The 13,065-nt window shown below is 49.6% G+C and overlaps 5 protein-coding genes across 5 annotated transcripts; 2 read left to right on the top strand and 3 right to left on the bottom strand.

Moving 5' to 3' along the window:
• Positions 1–249: 249 nt before the first annotated feature.
• T069G_07099 (RTA1 like protein domain-containing protein) lies at positions 250–1,410 on the top strand (the record flags this gene model as incomplete). The annotated part of the gene is made up of 4 exons (XM_056174309.1): positions 250–512; positions 584–927; positions 1,002–1,198; positions 1,339–1,410. The coding sequence occupies 4 exons, from the start codon at positions 250–252 to the stop codon at positions 1,408–1,410; spliced, it is 876 nt and encodes a 291-aa protein (XP_056027888.1).
• Positions 1,411–1,756: 346 nt separating this feature from the next.
• On the bottom strand, positions 1,757–4,644 carry T069G_07098 (ribonucleotide reductase, barrel domain-containing protein; the record flags this gene model as incomplete). Its single annotated transcript, XM_056174308.1, has 4 exons — positions 1,757–1,800; positions 1,864–4,354; positions 4,409–4,566; positions 4,626–4,644. The coding sequence occupies 4 exons, from the start codon at positions 4,642–4,644 to the stop codon at positions 1,757–1,759; spliced, it is 2,712 nt and encodes a 903-aa protein (XP_056027887.1).
• Positions 4,645–5,447: 803 nt separating this feature from the next.
• T069G_07097 (tatD related DNase domain-containing protein) lies at positions 5,448–6,763 on the top strand (the record flags this gene model as incomplete). The annotated part of the gene is made up of 3 exons (XM_056174307.1): positions 5,448–5,510; positions 5,570–5,756; positions 5,811–6,763. 3 exons carry the CDS (start codon positions 5,448–5,450, stop codon positions 6,761–6,763), a joined length of 1,203 nt encoding a protein of 400 aa, XP_056027886.1.
• Positions 6,764–6,852: 89 nt separating this feature from the next.
• T069G_07096 (kinetochore protein CHL4 like domain-containing protein) lies at positions 6,853–8,373 on the bottom strand (the record flags this gene model as incomplete). Its single annotated transcript, XM_056174306.1, has 1 exon — positions 6,853–8,373. One exon carries the CDS (start codon positions 8,371–8,373, stop codon positions 6,853–6,855), a length of 1,521 nt encoding a protein of 506 aa, XP_056027885.1.
• A 2,548-nt stretch (positions 8,374–10,921) lies between these two features.
• T069G_07095 (uncharacterized protein) lies at positions 10,922–12,194 on the bottom strand (the record flags this gene model as incomplete). Its single annotated transcript, XM_056174305.1, has 6 exons — positions 10,922–11,003; positions 11,069–11,401; positions 11,462–11,484; positions 11,548–11,953; positions 12,010–12,064; positions 12,158–12,194. 6 exons carry the CDS (start codon positions 12,192–12,194, stop codon positions 10,922–10,924), a joined length of 936 nt encoding a protein of 311 aa, XP_056027884.1.
• Positions 12,195–13,065: the final 871 nt, after the last annotated feature.

Here is a 13,065-nt window from a genome sequence, read left to right as displayed (position 1 = left end):
ATAGGCTGGGGGTTGAGACCTTGACGGCGACTAGCGGGAATTGAGCGGCGATATGACGGAGATTTGGCGGCGGTTTTGCGGGAGGGTGTGCCTTAATGGTGTCTTATAAGTGCCTTCAAGCAGCATAAAACAAAACGAGTATTCTTGTGAAATTGTCTATTTATTTTCATTAATATCACTTTCTGTTGTTTTCGGTTGTTTTCTTTTTCCAATTTCTCTTCTTGAATTACGTCGTTTACACTATTAGACATGAATTCTACAACAAATGGCACCAGCCACATCCCTCCGAACGGCATCGGTGCTCTGACATTCACGCCGATGCTTGCACCAAACGCTATATTCACCACCGTATATACAATCCTTCTCATCTTACAACTCGTCCTAACCGTTCGATTCTGGCGCTACTATGGTTACGCAATCGGCATGCTTGGCGGCCTCATCCTCGAGCTCGTAGGCTACATCGCCAAAGTCCAACTTTCCCACAACCGAGCAGACAAGAACGGATACATCATGTAGCATCCCCCAAACTCTCCCCCTTTCTATCTTTTCTTAACTAATAAGACCTGGGTTTTTGCTACAATAGGTACATCATCGGCCTCACTCTAGGTCCTACATTCCTCTCCTCGTCGCTATACCTCGGCATCAGCGCCCTGCAAAGACACTACGAAGCAGCTCGGTTCTCACATCTCAGGCCCAAGCTCTTCGCTACAATGTTTATTCTTGGGGATTTTATTTGTCTTTGCTTCATTGGATGCGGAGGCTCGCTCGCCGCAATCTACGCCGAGAATCCGATTGGAGTCGATCTTATGATTGCAGGGCTCGCCACTCAAGTTCTCTTTACAACCATATTCTGCATTCTCCTTGCGTTAGTGTGCAGAAAGATACACTATCATCTTGCTCAAGATAACAAGATCAGCTACATATATTGTAAGCAGCCCCTGTTTTTTTTTTTTTACGCATCTATGGACACTTTAGTCTAACTCTCTTTGTTTCGATAACAGGCGTAGCAACAGCTGCCATCTGTCTTTTCATCCGCTCTTGCTGGCGCGTAGCCGAGCTAAATGGAGGCTTCAACGGCCCTCTATCAGATAAAGAAGGCATCTTTATTGCCTTGGATTCCATTCCCATGATCATCATGTCGGTTCTCCTGACAGTGACTCATCCAGAGTTTTGGTTCGACAAGCGAAGCCATCTGAGGGTAAGATCAACGAGCGGCATCAGTTTAGACAGTAAAGTGTGATTAACCGTATGTGTATATATTTCAAGAGAAACATTATTTAGACAATAGAATATGCCATCTTTTCAATACATCCCAGACCTGACATTGATGACACTTAGCTATCGGAGGCAAATGCAGCATTATCCTTCTCTTGCCAGTCAAATATGACATACGACGTCCTACTAACATGACCAACGAGTTCAATATTCACGTAAGAACAACTTCAATGAGAATACATCATTATTTCATCTTGTTATTCGCGCATCTATGCCATTAACAGCTGCAACTAAACGCACGCAACATTCATACTCATGTAAACGACATGTAGTAAACGTAACAAAAATATACATAGTCCAAACGCATTAAACCAGTGTCAGACAGTCAGATCCTTTGACCCGACGCCTATCATGAATAAACCCTAAATCATTTATAAAATCCCACATTTCCGTTGCCTGTTTATTTTTATGCTTTATTAAAAACTCTTCCGTCGTATCCATCTCACCAGTCGTCGCCGACATTCATCTGCCTGAAACTCCTCTAGCCACTGCACATAACACAGGACTCGGGGTTTTCAATGCTGCCTAGAAGAGGAGTCAGTACCATGTCAATTTTAGTTTGCTTTGACAAGAGTCAGTGTAACTTACAGGCTAGAACAGCGTCCGAGTAAATGTCTCTTTCGCGCTCCTCATTGTCCTCGTCCTTGTCCTCGGACTGGTTGGGCTTCTTGCTCAGCTCCTCATCATTGACAGCGTCCAAGGGCTCAGTGGGAAGAACCTTGGGGCTATCTCCTTCATCAACATCGGCCTTCATAGGAGGAGCCTTGTGAGGAGACGCCAGAGGCCTGCTCACGGCGGGGGGAGGAGTGGTAGTGGGTGTAGGAACACCGTTGGAGCTCAGCGAGTTGCCAGAGTCTCCTTCCCTCTTCGCACTGGCAGGGCGAGGGACGGCAGATGGCGAGGACATCATGTAAGAAGATCCTGGAGGAGGCGCGCGCTTCTTCAGAACACGGTCTTTGCTGACGGTGGCATCAGCAATCTTAAGAGCCTCCTGATCAACGGTGAACTGAATAGGAGCAGCCGCGGCCTGAGTACGCAGGTAGTACATGCCGGTCTTGAGACCAAGCTTCCAGCCAGTGAAGTGCATGCTGGTAATCTTGCCCATCGTGGGGTCCTTCATGTGGATGTTCAGGGACTGGGACTGATCAATGAAAGCACCACGATCAGCCGCCATCTGGACAATCTGGCGCTGAGAAATCTCCCAGACAGTCTTGTACAAGGCCTTGATATCCTCGGGGATGTTGGGGATGTTCTGAATGGAGCCGTTCTCAGCAATGATACGGTTCTTCATGGCATCGGACCAGAGGCCGGTGTCGACCAGGTCCTTGAGCAGCCAGGGGTTGACAACCTGGAACTCGCCGGCAAGGACACGTCGCTGGTAGATGTTGGAAGTGTAGGGCTCGAAGCACTCGTTGTTGCCCAGAATCTGGGACGTACTGGCAGTTGGCATAGGGGCGAGGAGCAAGCTGTTGCGCGTACCGTGCTCCTTGATCTGCTCCTTGAGCGAGTCCCACTCCCACAGGTCAGAGGGCTTGACATCCCACATGTCGAATTGGAGGATGCCCTCGGATGCAGGTGATCCCTTGAATGATTCGTAGGGACCCTCCACCTTGGCGATCTCCATAGAAGCCTCAAGGGCCGCGTGGTAGATTGTCTCAAAGATCTGCTTGTTCAGCTCACGAGCCTCGGGAGACTCAAAGGGCATGCGCAGGGCAAGGAAAGCGTCGGCAAGACCCTGGACACCAACACCAATGGGTCGGTGGCGCATGTTGCTGTTGCGGGCCTCCTGGACAGGGTAGTGGTTGACATCAATGATCTTGTTAAGGTTGCGGACAACCACCTTGGTGACTTCATGGAGCTTCTTAAAGTCGTAGCAGCCTTCGTTGTAGTCGACATAAGCAGGGAGGGCCAAAGAGGCCAAGTTGCAAACAGCAACCTCATCTGGGGCACAGTACTCGATAATCTCGGTGCAGAGGTTGGAGCTGCGGATGGTTCCCAGGTTCTTCTGGTTGCTCTTGCGGTTGCAGGCATCCTTGTAGAGCATGAAGGGGTTACCAGTTTCGGTCTGGGCTTCCAGAATGGAATACCACAGCTTCTGAGCACGGATGGTCTTGCGACCACGTCCCTCCTTCTCGTACTTCTCATACAAAGCCTCGAATTCCTCGCCATAGCAGTCAGCAAGGCCAGGGCATTCGTTGGGGCACATGAGCGTCCAGTCCAAGTTCTTCTCAACACGCTTCATGAAGAGATCGGGAATCCAGAGAGCAAGGAACAAGTCGCGAGCGCGGACCTCTTCCTTGCCGTGGTTCTTGCGGAGATCAAGGAACTCAAAGACGTCGGCGTGCCAGGGCTCGAGGTAGATGGCAAAGGCACCAGGACGCTTGTTACCACCCTGGTCGACATATCTGGCAGTGTTGTTGAAGACTCGAAGCATGGGAATGATACCGTTGGAGGTACCGTTGGTGCCAGCAATGTAAGAGCCGGTGGCACGGATGCGGTGGACGTTCAAGCCGATACCACCAGCCATCTTGGAAATCATGGCACATGTCTTCAGAGTGTCATAGATACCCTCAATGCTATCGTCCTTCATGTCGACCAAGAAGCATGAGGACAGCTGGGCCTGCGGGGTACCAGCATTGAACAGGGTGGGGGAGGCATGGGTGAAGAACTTGCTAGACATGAGGTTGTATGTCTCCAGGACACGCTCAATGTCATCTCCCCAGATACCAACAGACACTCGCATAATCATGTGCTGTGGCCGCTCAACAATCTTGCCATCAAGCTTCAGAAGGTATGACCGCTCCAAAGTCTTGAAGCCGAAGTATTGGTAGTTGAAGTCTCGATCGTAGACAATGGCGGAGTCGAGCTCCTCCTTGTGTCGCATGACACACTCATATGTGTCTTTGGAGATCATGGGCGAGGCCCTGTTGTTCTTTGGGTTTACATAGTGGTACAGATCACTGACAACAGCTGACCACTGCTTCTTGGTTTGTTTGTGGAGGTTGGAGACGGCAATGCGGGCGGCGAGGATGGCATAGTCGGGATGGGTAACGGTCATGTACGCGGCAGTTTCGGCAGCCTGGTCTACACGTTAACGGCTGCAGGTTGGCATTACAAGAGATGGCTGACTTACAAGATCGTCAAGCTGCACTGTCGTGACACCTCCATAGACGCCAGAAATGACCTTCTGGGTAATGGCTACAGGGTCGACATGGTCAGTGTCCAGGCCGTAACACAGCCGAGAGACACGAGCCGTGATCTTGTCGAACTGAACACGCTCCTGACGACCGTCTATCCATGGATTAGAAATACTGAAAAGGCTTAATCTAAATCAACAGTGGGATACATACCACGCTTCCTCACATACATGGTGGCGGCGTGGGATGGCGGAAAAGAGAAGACGGCGGGGGGGATATATTGGACAAAAGAATGACGTAGGTGATTGTTCAAGGCTCTCGGACGCTTGCAAGTATCAGTCAAGACACTCAGGCAGTCGGACAGAGCTTTGAGGGCGTTCGAGATGAATCGAGGCCTTGAGATGCGTTTGCTTTGTTTTGGGAAGAGAAGAGTAAAGTGTGCCCTCCAGAAGGCGAGGGACGGTTTTATTCTGAGGCGCGTCTCCAGCACGCGCCACGCCAGCGGTTAGCGTGAAAAATACTGGTGGCACGCTGTGAAACTCATTAAAAAAAAAAGATGCCCCGCGGCAAGCACCATTCCAGTGAAGTGGCCAGTCAAGGGCGAGAGCGGCGCCGAGAGACCCAACAATCACTGCCTCATTCGTCCTCCTTAAGCCTGATCGGGCTCACAACAAATGCTAAGCTTCTGGGAGCAGTTAATTAATCATCCATCCGTGAATTGTAGCTAAGCATCCTCTGTTTTGGTGGATACGCGAATCCCGGGCGCGTGTCTTGGTCATCGAGTTTCTCGGAGCTGTCGCGGGGTCACGTGCGTTAAAGTGGTGGTTTAAATGTCTTTTGAAATTACTAAGCAGCTTTCGAGATGCCATTTTGCCAATGCCATGACTACTAGATACCTACATCTGCGGTGGGAAGTTGATACTGCTTTCTATACACGAGTATCCTGTATATATGTCTAGGATTCTGGGGAGAGTCCGTCATCATCTGCCACGCCATTACACCGCTGCCGTCTCTCGTTTCTCAGTGTTTTCCACAATGAGTGCCCCGCAGCCCAACTCTGAGCCGGCATCAGAGGCCTATAAACCCAGATATATCGATGTATTTTATCCCCAATGGCCTTATTTTCACGATAGAAATCTCGGACTGCTGATGCGTAGCTGGTGAAGATAGGAATCAATCTAGCCGATCCCATCTTCAGGGGCAAACATCACGGCTCTCAGCGCCACCCCGATGATCTCAAGGATGTCATCAGCAGAGCCAAGGAAGTGGGCTGCACTAAGCTCATCGTGACGGGCTCTGATTTTAAGAGCGCTCGTGATGCCTTGGAGCTGGCAAAGGAATTCCGTCGGTAAGCCCTTCTTCCATAGAAGCAATCACATGCTGAACTAGTACATGTAGCTGGAACATGCTTTGGTACCGCTGGCATCCACCCATGTAGCAGTGCCATATTCTGCAAAGGAGGCCATGGTAGACATGAAGAACATGTGGCTCCTTGTGAGCCCGAGGACCCAGAATCAACAGAGCACCGAGGCGAACCCGACTCGGAAACATCTGCCAAGGTGATTGCCGAATTCGAGACCCTGCTTGCCGACGCAACGGCCTCTAGCAAGCATCATCTAGTCGCCCTGGGAGAGTTTGGGCTTGATTACGACCGGCTGAATTTTTGCAGCAAGGCCGCTCAGTTACACTCCTTTGAAGCTCAGCTCAAGGTTGCTGCCTCTCTTCAACCCCAGCTACCATTATTTCTCCACTCTAGAGCCGCCCATCGCGACTTTGTGGACCTGTTGAAAGGGGCTTTCGGTGATAAGCTCGAAAGATTGGAGAAGGGTGGCGTAGTACACAGCTTCACGGGCACCATAGAGGAGATGAAGGAGCTGATGGATCTAGGCCTGCATATTGGTGTCAATGGTTGCAGTCTCAAGACGGAAGAGAACCTTACTATGGTGAAGGAGATTACCCTTGACAGGATCATGCTGGAAACAGACGGTCCTTGGTGCGAGGTACGACCCAGCCATGCTGGATACCAGTACTTGATAGAAAAGAAGCCCGAGCCTGAGCAGCCAGTGACGAATGGTGAGCCTCAACCGACTGATGCAGCCGCACAGCAGCAGACAAAGCGGCCGAAGAAGCAGAAGAACCAAAAGAAGGAGCCTGATGTGCCAGACCGGTTCAAGGTAGTGAAAAAGGAGAAGTGGGAGCAGGGGGCCATGATCAAAGGCCGCAACGAACCGTGCACTATTGAGCGGGTTGCCAAAATCGTCGCTGCCGTCAAGGGCGTGAGCGTAGAAGAACTTTGCGAAGCATCATGGAGAAACACCGTGAGCGTTTTTGGCCTCGGCGAGGCAAATTAGAGTCGTTATGGTTCATCGTAAGGGTATCAAGCGCATAGAAAGAACAGTATACAGTATATCCAAAACCCCCAAAAATGCCGGACATCCCATCATAGCCCCGATCCCTTGTTGCCTCGTATCCGTCCATGCTTTACCACACCCACAGTAACGCCATCTTCGCCAGTCATCCAACCGGGCATGCGCTCGCCATCCACAATGCCGGCTTCAACAAGTTGTCGGATACCAGCAAAAACATGGTTTCCTTGAAACGTGATTTGCACCGTCGGGCGCCACTGTGAAGGATTTCCAGGCTCATTCAATTCTTCGTCATCGCCATCAGCAGCTTGACGAAGCACAGCATCAATCGTCCTTCTCCGAGCTGAAACCGAAGTCTCGCTGGGGGCATTTGCCTGATCTTCTTCCGATGCTTGATTCTCCACAGCAGAAGGTGTCGGGAAGGGATCTTTGAGTAGAACGTCGACCCTTTCAATCCCTTTCCCATCAGCTACAAGGCCGGAATCACCAAACCGCGCTTGGGCGACCAGCTTGGCTCGTTTAGCAGATCGCTGATCCGAATTCAGCGGTTTTAATCTCTTGCGGTTCTGGTCAGAAAGGGAGGAATCTCTGGAAAGCGGAGGGCTAGGAAGAATGGCATCGAGGGGTGACTTTTTGTTTTTGTCAGAGGCATATATGCTCCAACCACCTCCTGCTGCATTTCCCCGCCCGGGACCCCTTTTGTCCAGGAGAGTTTCCAGGTTTCTGCTCGTAAGACTAGTCGGCTTTAGAGTATATCGTTCTCTTGGCCTAGACAATGCTTTTGGGACGCCGTGAATAATCAGATTCTGGAGACTCTTCGATTCACCTGTGGGAGCCGGGCCGTTGGCTTGAGATTTGGTTATGTAAATGTGGGAAGAGCCATCCGGGAATGCTAGGTATACCGTCCGCGACGAAGTGAAGTTGGTGGCACCTCCACTGCCGGTGACGCCGGACAGGGCCATACTACTGTTATATGGAGATTCAATGACGAATATTCGCAACAGTAGGACTGAGAGGTCTTTTGGTCGATAAAATTGGTAGTGAGCCTTGACATCCGGTAGGACTTGGTCCTGAAGGCTCTGAAGAAACGTCGAAGGGTGGAAACGGGGGACATTCAACGCCTTATCGTCAACTTGAAGGATTTCGTCGTCGGCATCTTTGGTAGGGGGCTTGAGCAGAAGTATTTTATAAGCCGTCCATTTCTGTGACATTGGATGCTCTTCCAGATAGTAAAAGTCGACCATGGCTAGCTGATACAGTGACAGTCCGTGTCTCCAATCGCCTTCCAGTATGCGGTTGGCCACGTCGCGCTTGGATCCCTTTTGCTGCTGCATCTCGACATAAAGCTCGTACAGCTCCTGGACCGACCCACACGGGGGGTAAATATCATCTGGATCAATTTCATCTTCTTCATCCCTTCGCTCCAAGTACGGCACTGCATTGGCTATGGTGTCTTCATCAAGCCAGCTGATAGCCAGGGAAATGAGTGCTTCGCGGGATAGTCGGCCCAGGCTCTTTATGACGGCAGGGTTTGAGGAATCAACGCGCAGTGAAGAAGGCAGCCTGGCCTTGGTTGGGACGGAGAACCTGACCATGGCTATGCTTTGAGAGGAATTGCTGTGAGTTGGTAAGAGGAAAAGATATATATAACAGGCAGCATCGCCCTACATGACCGCAGTCACAGGCTAAAGAAGTTGTCAGTGATGGCGATACGGAGGAGAATACATGATGATGAGCTTGGCTGCCCCGCCGGAATGAAGTATCGAAATTAGACGCGGCCGAGAGTGAGTGAGACGCGTTGAATGAAAATATGGCGGGTGTTGTGATTAGTCAGCATATTCAATGCTGCGGGATCCTACCTTGGAGGTAAGTAGAAGGAGGTATGACAGCATATTTATGAGTGAGTAGTGTAATTCTACATCTGGATTTAACCTGGTTGTATTAATATTTAGTAGAGATCATGAGAAGATCATATGTTGTCTTGTGTCTGAGTTGACTATCATTTTTGTTGCTGAACATCACTTTAGGTTAATGCTTCATAAGGGTTCAAACTAAGTGAGACTGCCATAAACTGTCAGTTGGTGAGTGTGAGACGTGATTTTTGTTCGTCAAACATTGCAAGAATTGTTATTATTACAGTATTGGCATGATATAACAGTATGCTGATGTAGTTGGCCTACGCCTCGCCCACATTGCCCGCTTTTATTTTGTACATTGACCTACTTGTATACTTGAAATTAATCCGCTTTAGATCGTTATGGCTGGATTTACTGCAGCTTTACGTTGCCTACCTTAGTAGTATAATCAGGTACTTTACCTTTTCCTCTTGAGCGGCCGGGCTCTATGCCTTTTTTTTAGTATACAGGGCGTCCTACCTGTCAACACCATATCCGTGCCGCAATAGCATCGCTAAAGCTGCATCATAGCATATTAGAGACGGAGATGAGCCAAGAGATTACGTGGTTCTGACACAATTAAGCATCTTCTAGGGTTGAGGGATTGTGACGATATAAAACAGTTATGACTCAAAGGTCTTGTAATCTTCTTCCCCGGGTGAGAGCACCCTTACCCTCTTTGGTCCGTCCAATTGCATTTTGGCCTTCCGCTTCTGCTCTTTCTTATCCTTGTCCTTGTCCTCTCCGCCCAGACAAGCTGCCAGGCGTCGCTTGCAAGAGCTTTGGCAGCAGTTGGTCGTTCTTGTGGCTCCCAAGCCAACATTTTGCGCAAAAGGCTGCCAAAAAGCGTCAGATCAGGGTTTGATTTGAAGGTTCTGTCTACTTGATTCAGGAGCTACCGATGGACATTCTCAGTTGCTATTTTGCTATCGTTTGGTTTGGCAAATGCGTATAACCATGAGGAGGCTAATGCCCAGATGTCGAGTTTTGTCTTGTCCAGGTCTCTTATGGCCTCTTGGTTCTGCCATACTTCAGGCGCGACGCAAATTCTTGTCGTTTCAAACATCTTCTTCTCTGCCCGGCTCATAGAGAGGGATATAACAACTCTTTGTGAGGGGGCAAATGCTGTTAATATGCAACTCAATTCCACGCCCATTGACGTCTCTATTCTGCAGGAGCCACCGACTTCGCCGGATTCACCAGTCCCCATTGTCGCAGAAGTGCCAATCGTCTCACCCACCATTACACCTACGACTACACCTACAATTCCACAGATGACAAACACTGGTCGAGTTTCACGCCGACGCACAAGCGCGCAACATGATGTAGAAAATTCAAAGGCGCGGCGTCAAACACGCAGGACAGGAAGAACAAAAACAAAGAGAAGAAAGAGGACAAAGGCAAGCCTGGTCAGCGACGGCCTCGGAACCGGAAATCCAAGACCACACTTGTGGCTGAGGAGCCTGTCGTCTTAAGACGGGTCATCTAGGAGAAATGCGGAATCTAAACTGTGGTTCTTAGACGGCAGTGGCAGAGCTTGCCCAATTGCGGCATCATCAAGATGAATATCACATGTTAAGAGGGGACCTTGAGACTCGAGCACCAGTTGGATTGAGGGAGAAGCATACCCGTTAACCTGGCAGGGCTGAGGGCAGCGAGCAGCTTTTCCCCCCCTGATATAAACTGACTACCTCTTTTGTTCTTTGATGCCACTTACGCATCACCTTTCTAGGCATGGCCGTAAATCTGACAGGGTTGGAGGCAGCGGCGCAGTCTTTGAAGGGTTCAGGTCTGAGGTGCTCTCGATATGTGTAACGTTTTGAACTTAGGCTGTGTTTTGTTTCATTGTTTTTTTTTTTTATTGGTTTCAGCGTCTATACCCAGTAACAGCTGGAATAGCTGGAAACCCACTTTTTGTTTCGCATATATGATGAAATTCGCATGGAATCACATGCGCCTACTGGAGGCTCAAGGTTGCCTCGCAGAGCGCTGACTTCTAGTTCGCATCATGCACTCTGCACAGCGGTAAATAAATAGAATCTTGAAGAATGATATTAAAAAATCTATTACTCCGCATCTCGAATACCAAACTTGAAATGTACACGTTTAAAATGATGGTTCTATGCAGTCATATTGCTTCGTTTGGTGAGATCGTTCTCCATGCATTATTGCCAGTGACTCCTCTATGGGATAGTTGGTGAAATACTGTTTCTCGGTAGATTAGGTAGCTCCATTTCATGGGCATATATCAGGCTGCTGTTATAGCCAAGGGGTGGAGTATTTCTCGGACAGCTGATTCAAAGATGCCCGTCTGAACAGCAGCACCAAACCTATACGCATTTACACTTGTTAGCTCCAATCTCTCAAGAGGTGTCTTCAATTTTCGTCAACTAACCCGTGACATTTTGCTGCTTCCCGTAGCCTCTCCGCCAGCCTGTTGAGGCGCTGCACCTCGAAACCTCCAAACTGCGGTTGGCGACGGATAAAATGCCACGCTTGTATCGGCGTCACGTCGCCGTCTGGCGATACACTTGGGGCAAGATTCAATAGACGATCGAGTACGGCTGCGGGAGCGTTGTGGTATGACGGAGGTACAGGGTTCTTTGGATCGATCGGAGGAAGTGACAAGGAGGCCTGGAGCTGAACTGTGGTGGTCAAGGCATGGCCGTGTGGTTCCAGGGGCTTTTTGGGGTTTCCATGTAGATGGTTTAGACAAGGCCTTTCTAGTCTGCATAATGTTTTTGGTTAGTTCCTCGTTTCGCTATCCTGTGAGATTTTCATAGCATACGTGAGCACAAATTCCATTCCGACCTGCGTGGGATCAAGTTCAGCAAGGCGAGTCCTGTCACCAGGCTCAGTTTGGGTGGTAGCAACCGCGATCCTCGTCGACGCTGGAACTTGCGGTTCATGATGTCGGCTAAAGATCCTCGAACCGTACTGCCGTAGAGTGCGATTTCCAGTATTAAAGATAGCGCCTTGGTCCGTCGTCGACTCTGGAGAGGTCGAATCCGTACTTGATAGGAAGCCTTCAGCGGCTTGTGGTTGTCCACGCGTTGTGAGCGGAGACGAATCTATACGCGGTACATCATCATGAACTTGTCCCTCATCGTCAAAATCTGGAGGAAGTGAGATGCCATTTTGGGACAAGAGACTGGCCAGTTTCTGGACTTTGGCACGAAGCTGCTCAATCTGGGACGTCAAACCCGCCTCACTCTTCCGAGACCGTGCTAGTTCAGCCTCGAGCGCCTTGGTGTACTTGTCCTTGCGATCTCGATAAGATCTGTTGGCCAGCGGTTAGCCACGTAAGAATCCAAATCCAGGGGCAAAAGCGCTCACTGTTGGGCACGTCGCAGCTGGGCGCGCCTCTTCTCAACGGGATCACCCTTTGGTTCTGTTATGCTCCAGGGTCAGCAAGCCAGGAACTCGCCATTTGCTATTAGTCAGATGGGCTGATCTGATGAAGAGGCCCCGGGGTCGGACCAACCTCCCGGGTTAAAGATGCGGAATATTCTGTCGGTCATTGTGAGGCCGGTGTGAGGAGGCCCAGTTATGGAGGGAATTGGCTTGCTGTCAATGCCTAATTGGATGATGAGAGGCTGAGATACGGAAGTGTCTAGACCATGTCATTCTCGAGTTTACAAAGTGACATCAGGGGGGCATCTATTCCCGAAATAGGCTAAGCAATGCCGTGCACTATTGCTCCATCACGGCTTATAACCGATAATACATTGACTTAATCAGCATGCACTTCCCTTTTGCTAAGATGAAACAACTGCGATGGTTGGAGATGAAGCTTTTGTTTTTCCCCTTAACAAAATAGAGTTACAATTAGCATAATCTAGACTTAAATTGACTGGCCACTTTCTAAGAGGCATCAATGCTCCTCCAATTGCATGGGCAGTTTCAAAGCCAACCTACAACCCTCGCGTTTCAATACGCTCATTGTCGTATCATCTCCAAATCCTTCTTGTCGCAGATCCTGGATAATGTCCTTGCTCCGTAGGCGTTTCCCAAATAGGCAATGCGAACTCTCCTAACTCGCTCACAAAGCCCCTCCGCTGCCTCATCGCGGGATCCTGCGCTACCCCGTGCCCCGTTTGTGTTATTCCCAAATAGGAAATTCTGATTATCGCGCTTCTCACGGCCCTTATATGAGTTGCCAAAAGATTCCTCATGAGGAGTTGACTTACAGGCAAAATTCGGTTTCTAAAGATCAATAGCCGTTACGGATTCCCCAGAAGCGCGTGCTTTTCGCAAATGAGACAAGAAATTGGTTTTGCACAGGAGCGGTTTGTCGGAAACGCGGCAAGTTGTGGGAATGGCTAGATAGGAGGCAATCGTGAAAACGCATGTATAAGTAGAAGTGGTGAAGCCTGTTCAACAATTCAGTTC

This window comes from Trichoderma breve, chromosome 4, assembly GCF_028502605.1.
Source record: "Trichoderma breve strain T069 chromosome 4, whole genome shotgun sequence".
Taxonomy (NCBI): Eukaryota; Fungi; Ascomycota; class Sordariomycetes; order Hypocreales; family Hypocreaceae; genus Trichoderma; species Trichoderma breve.
The sequence above is the reverse complement of the archived record's forward strand: the minus strand, read 5'-3'. Positions and strand labels throughout refer to the sequence as shown.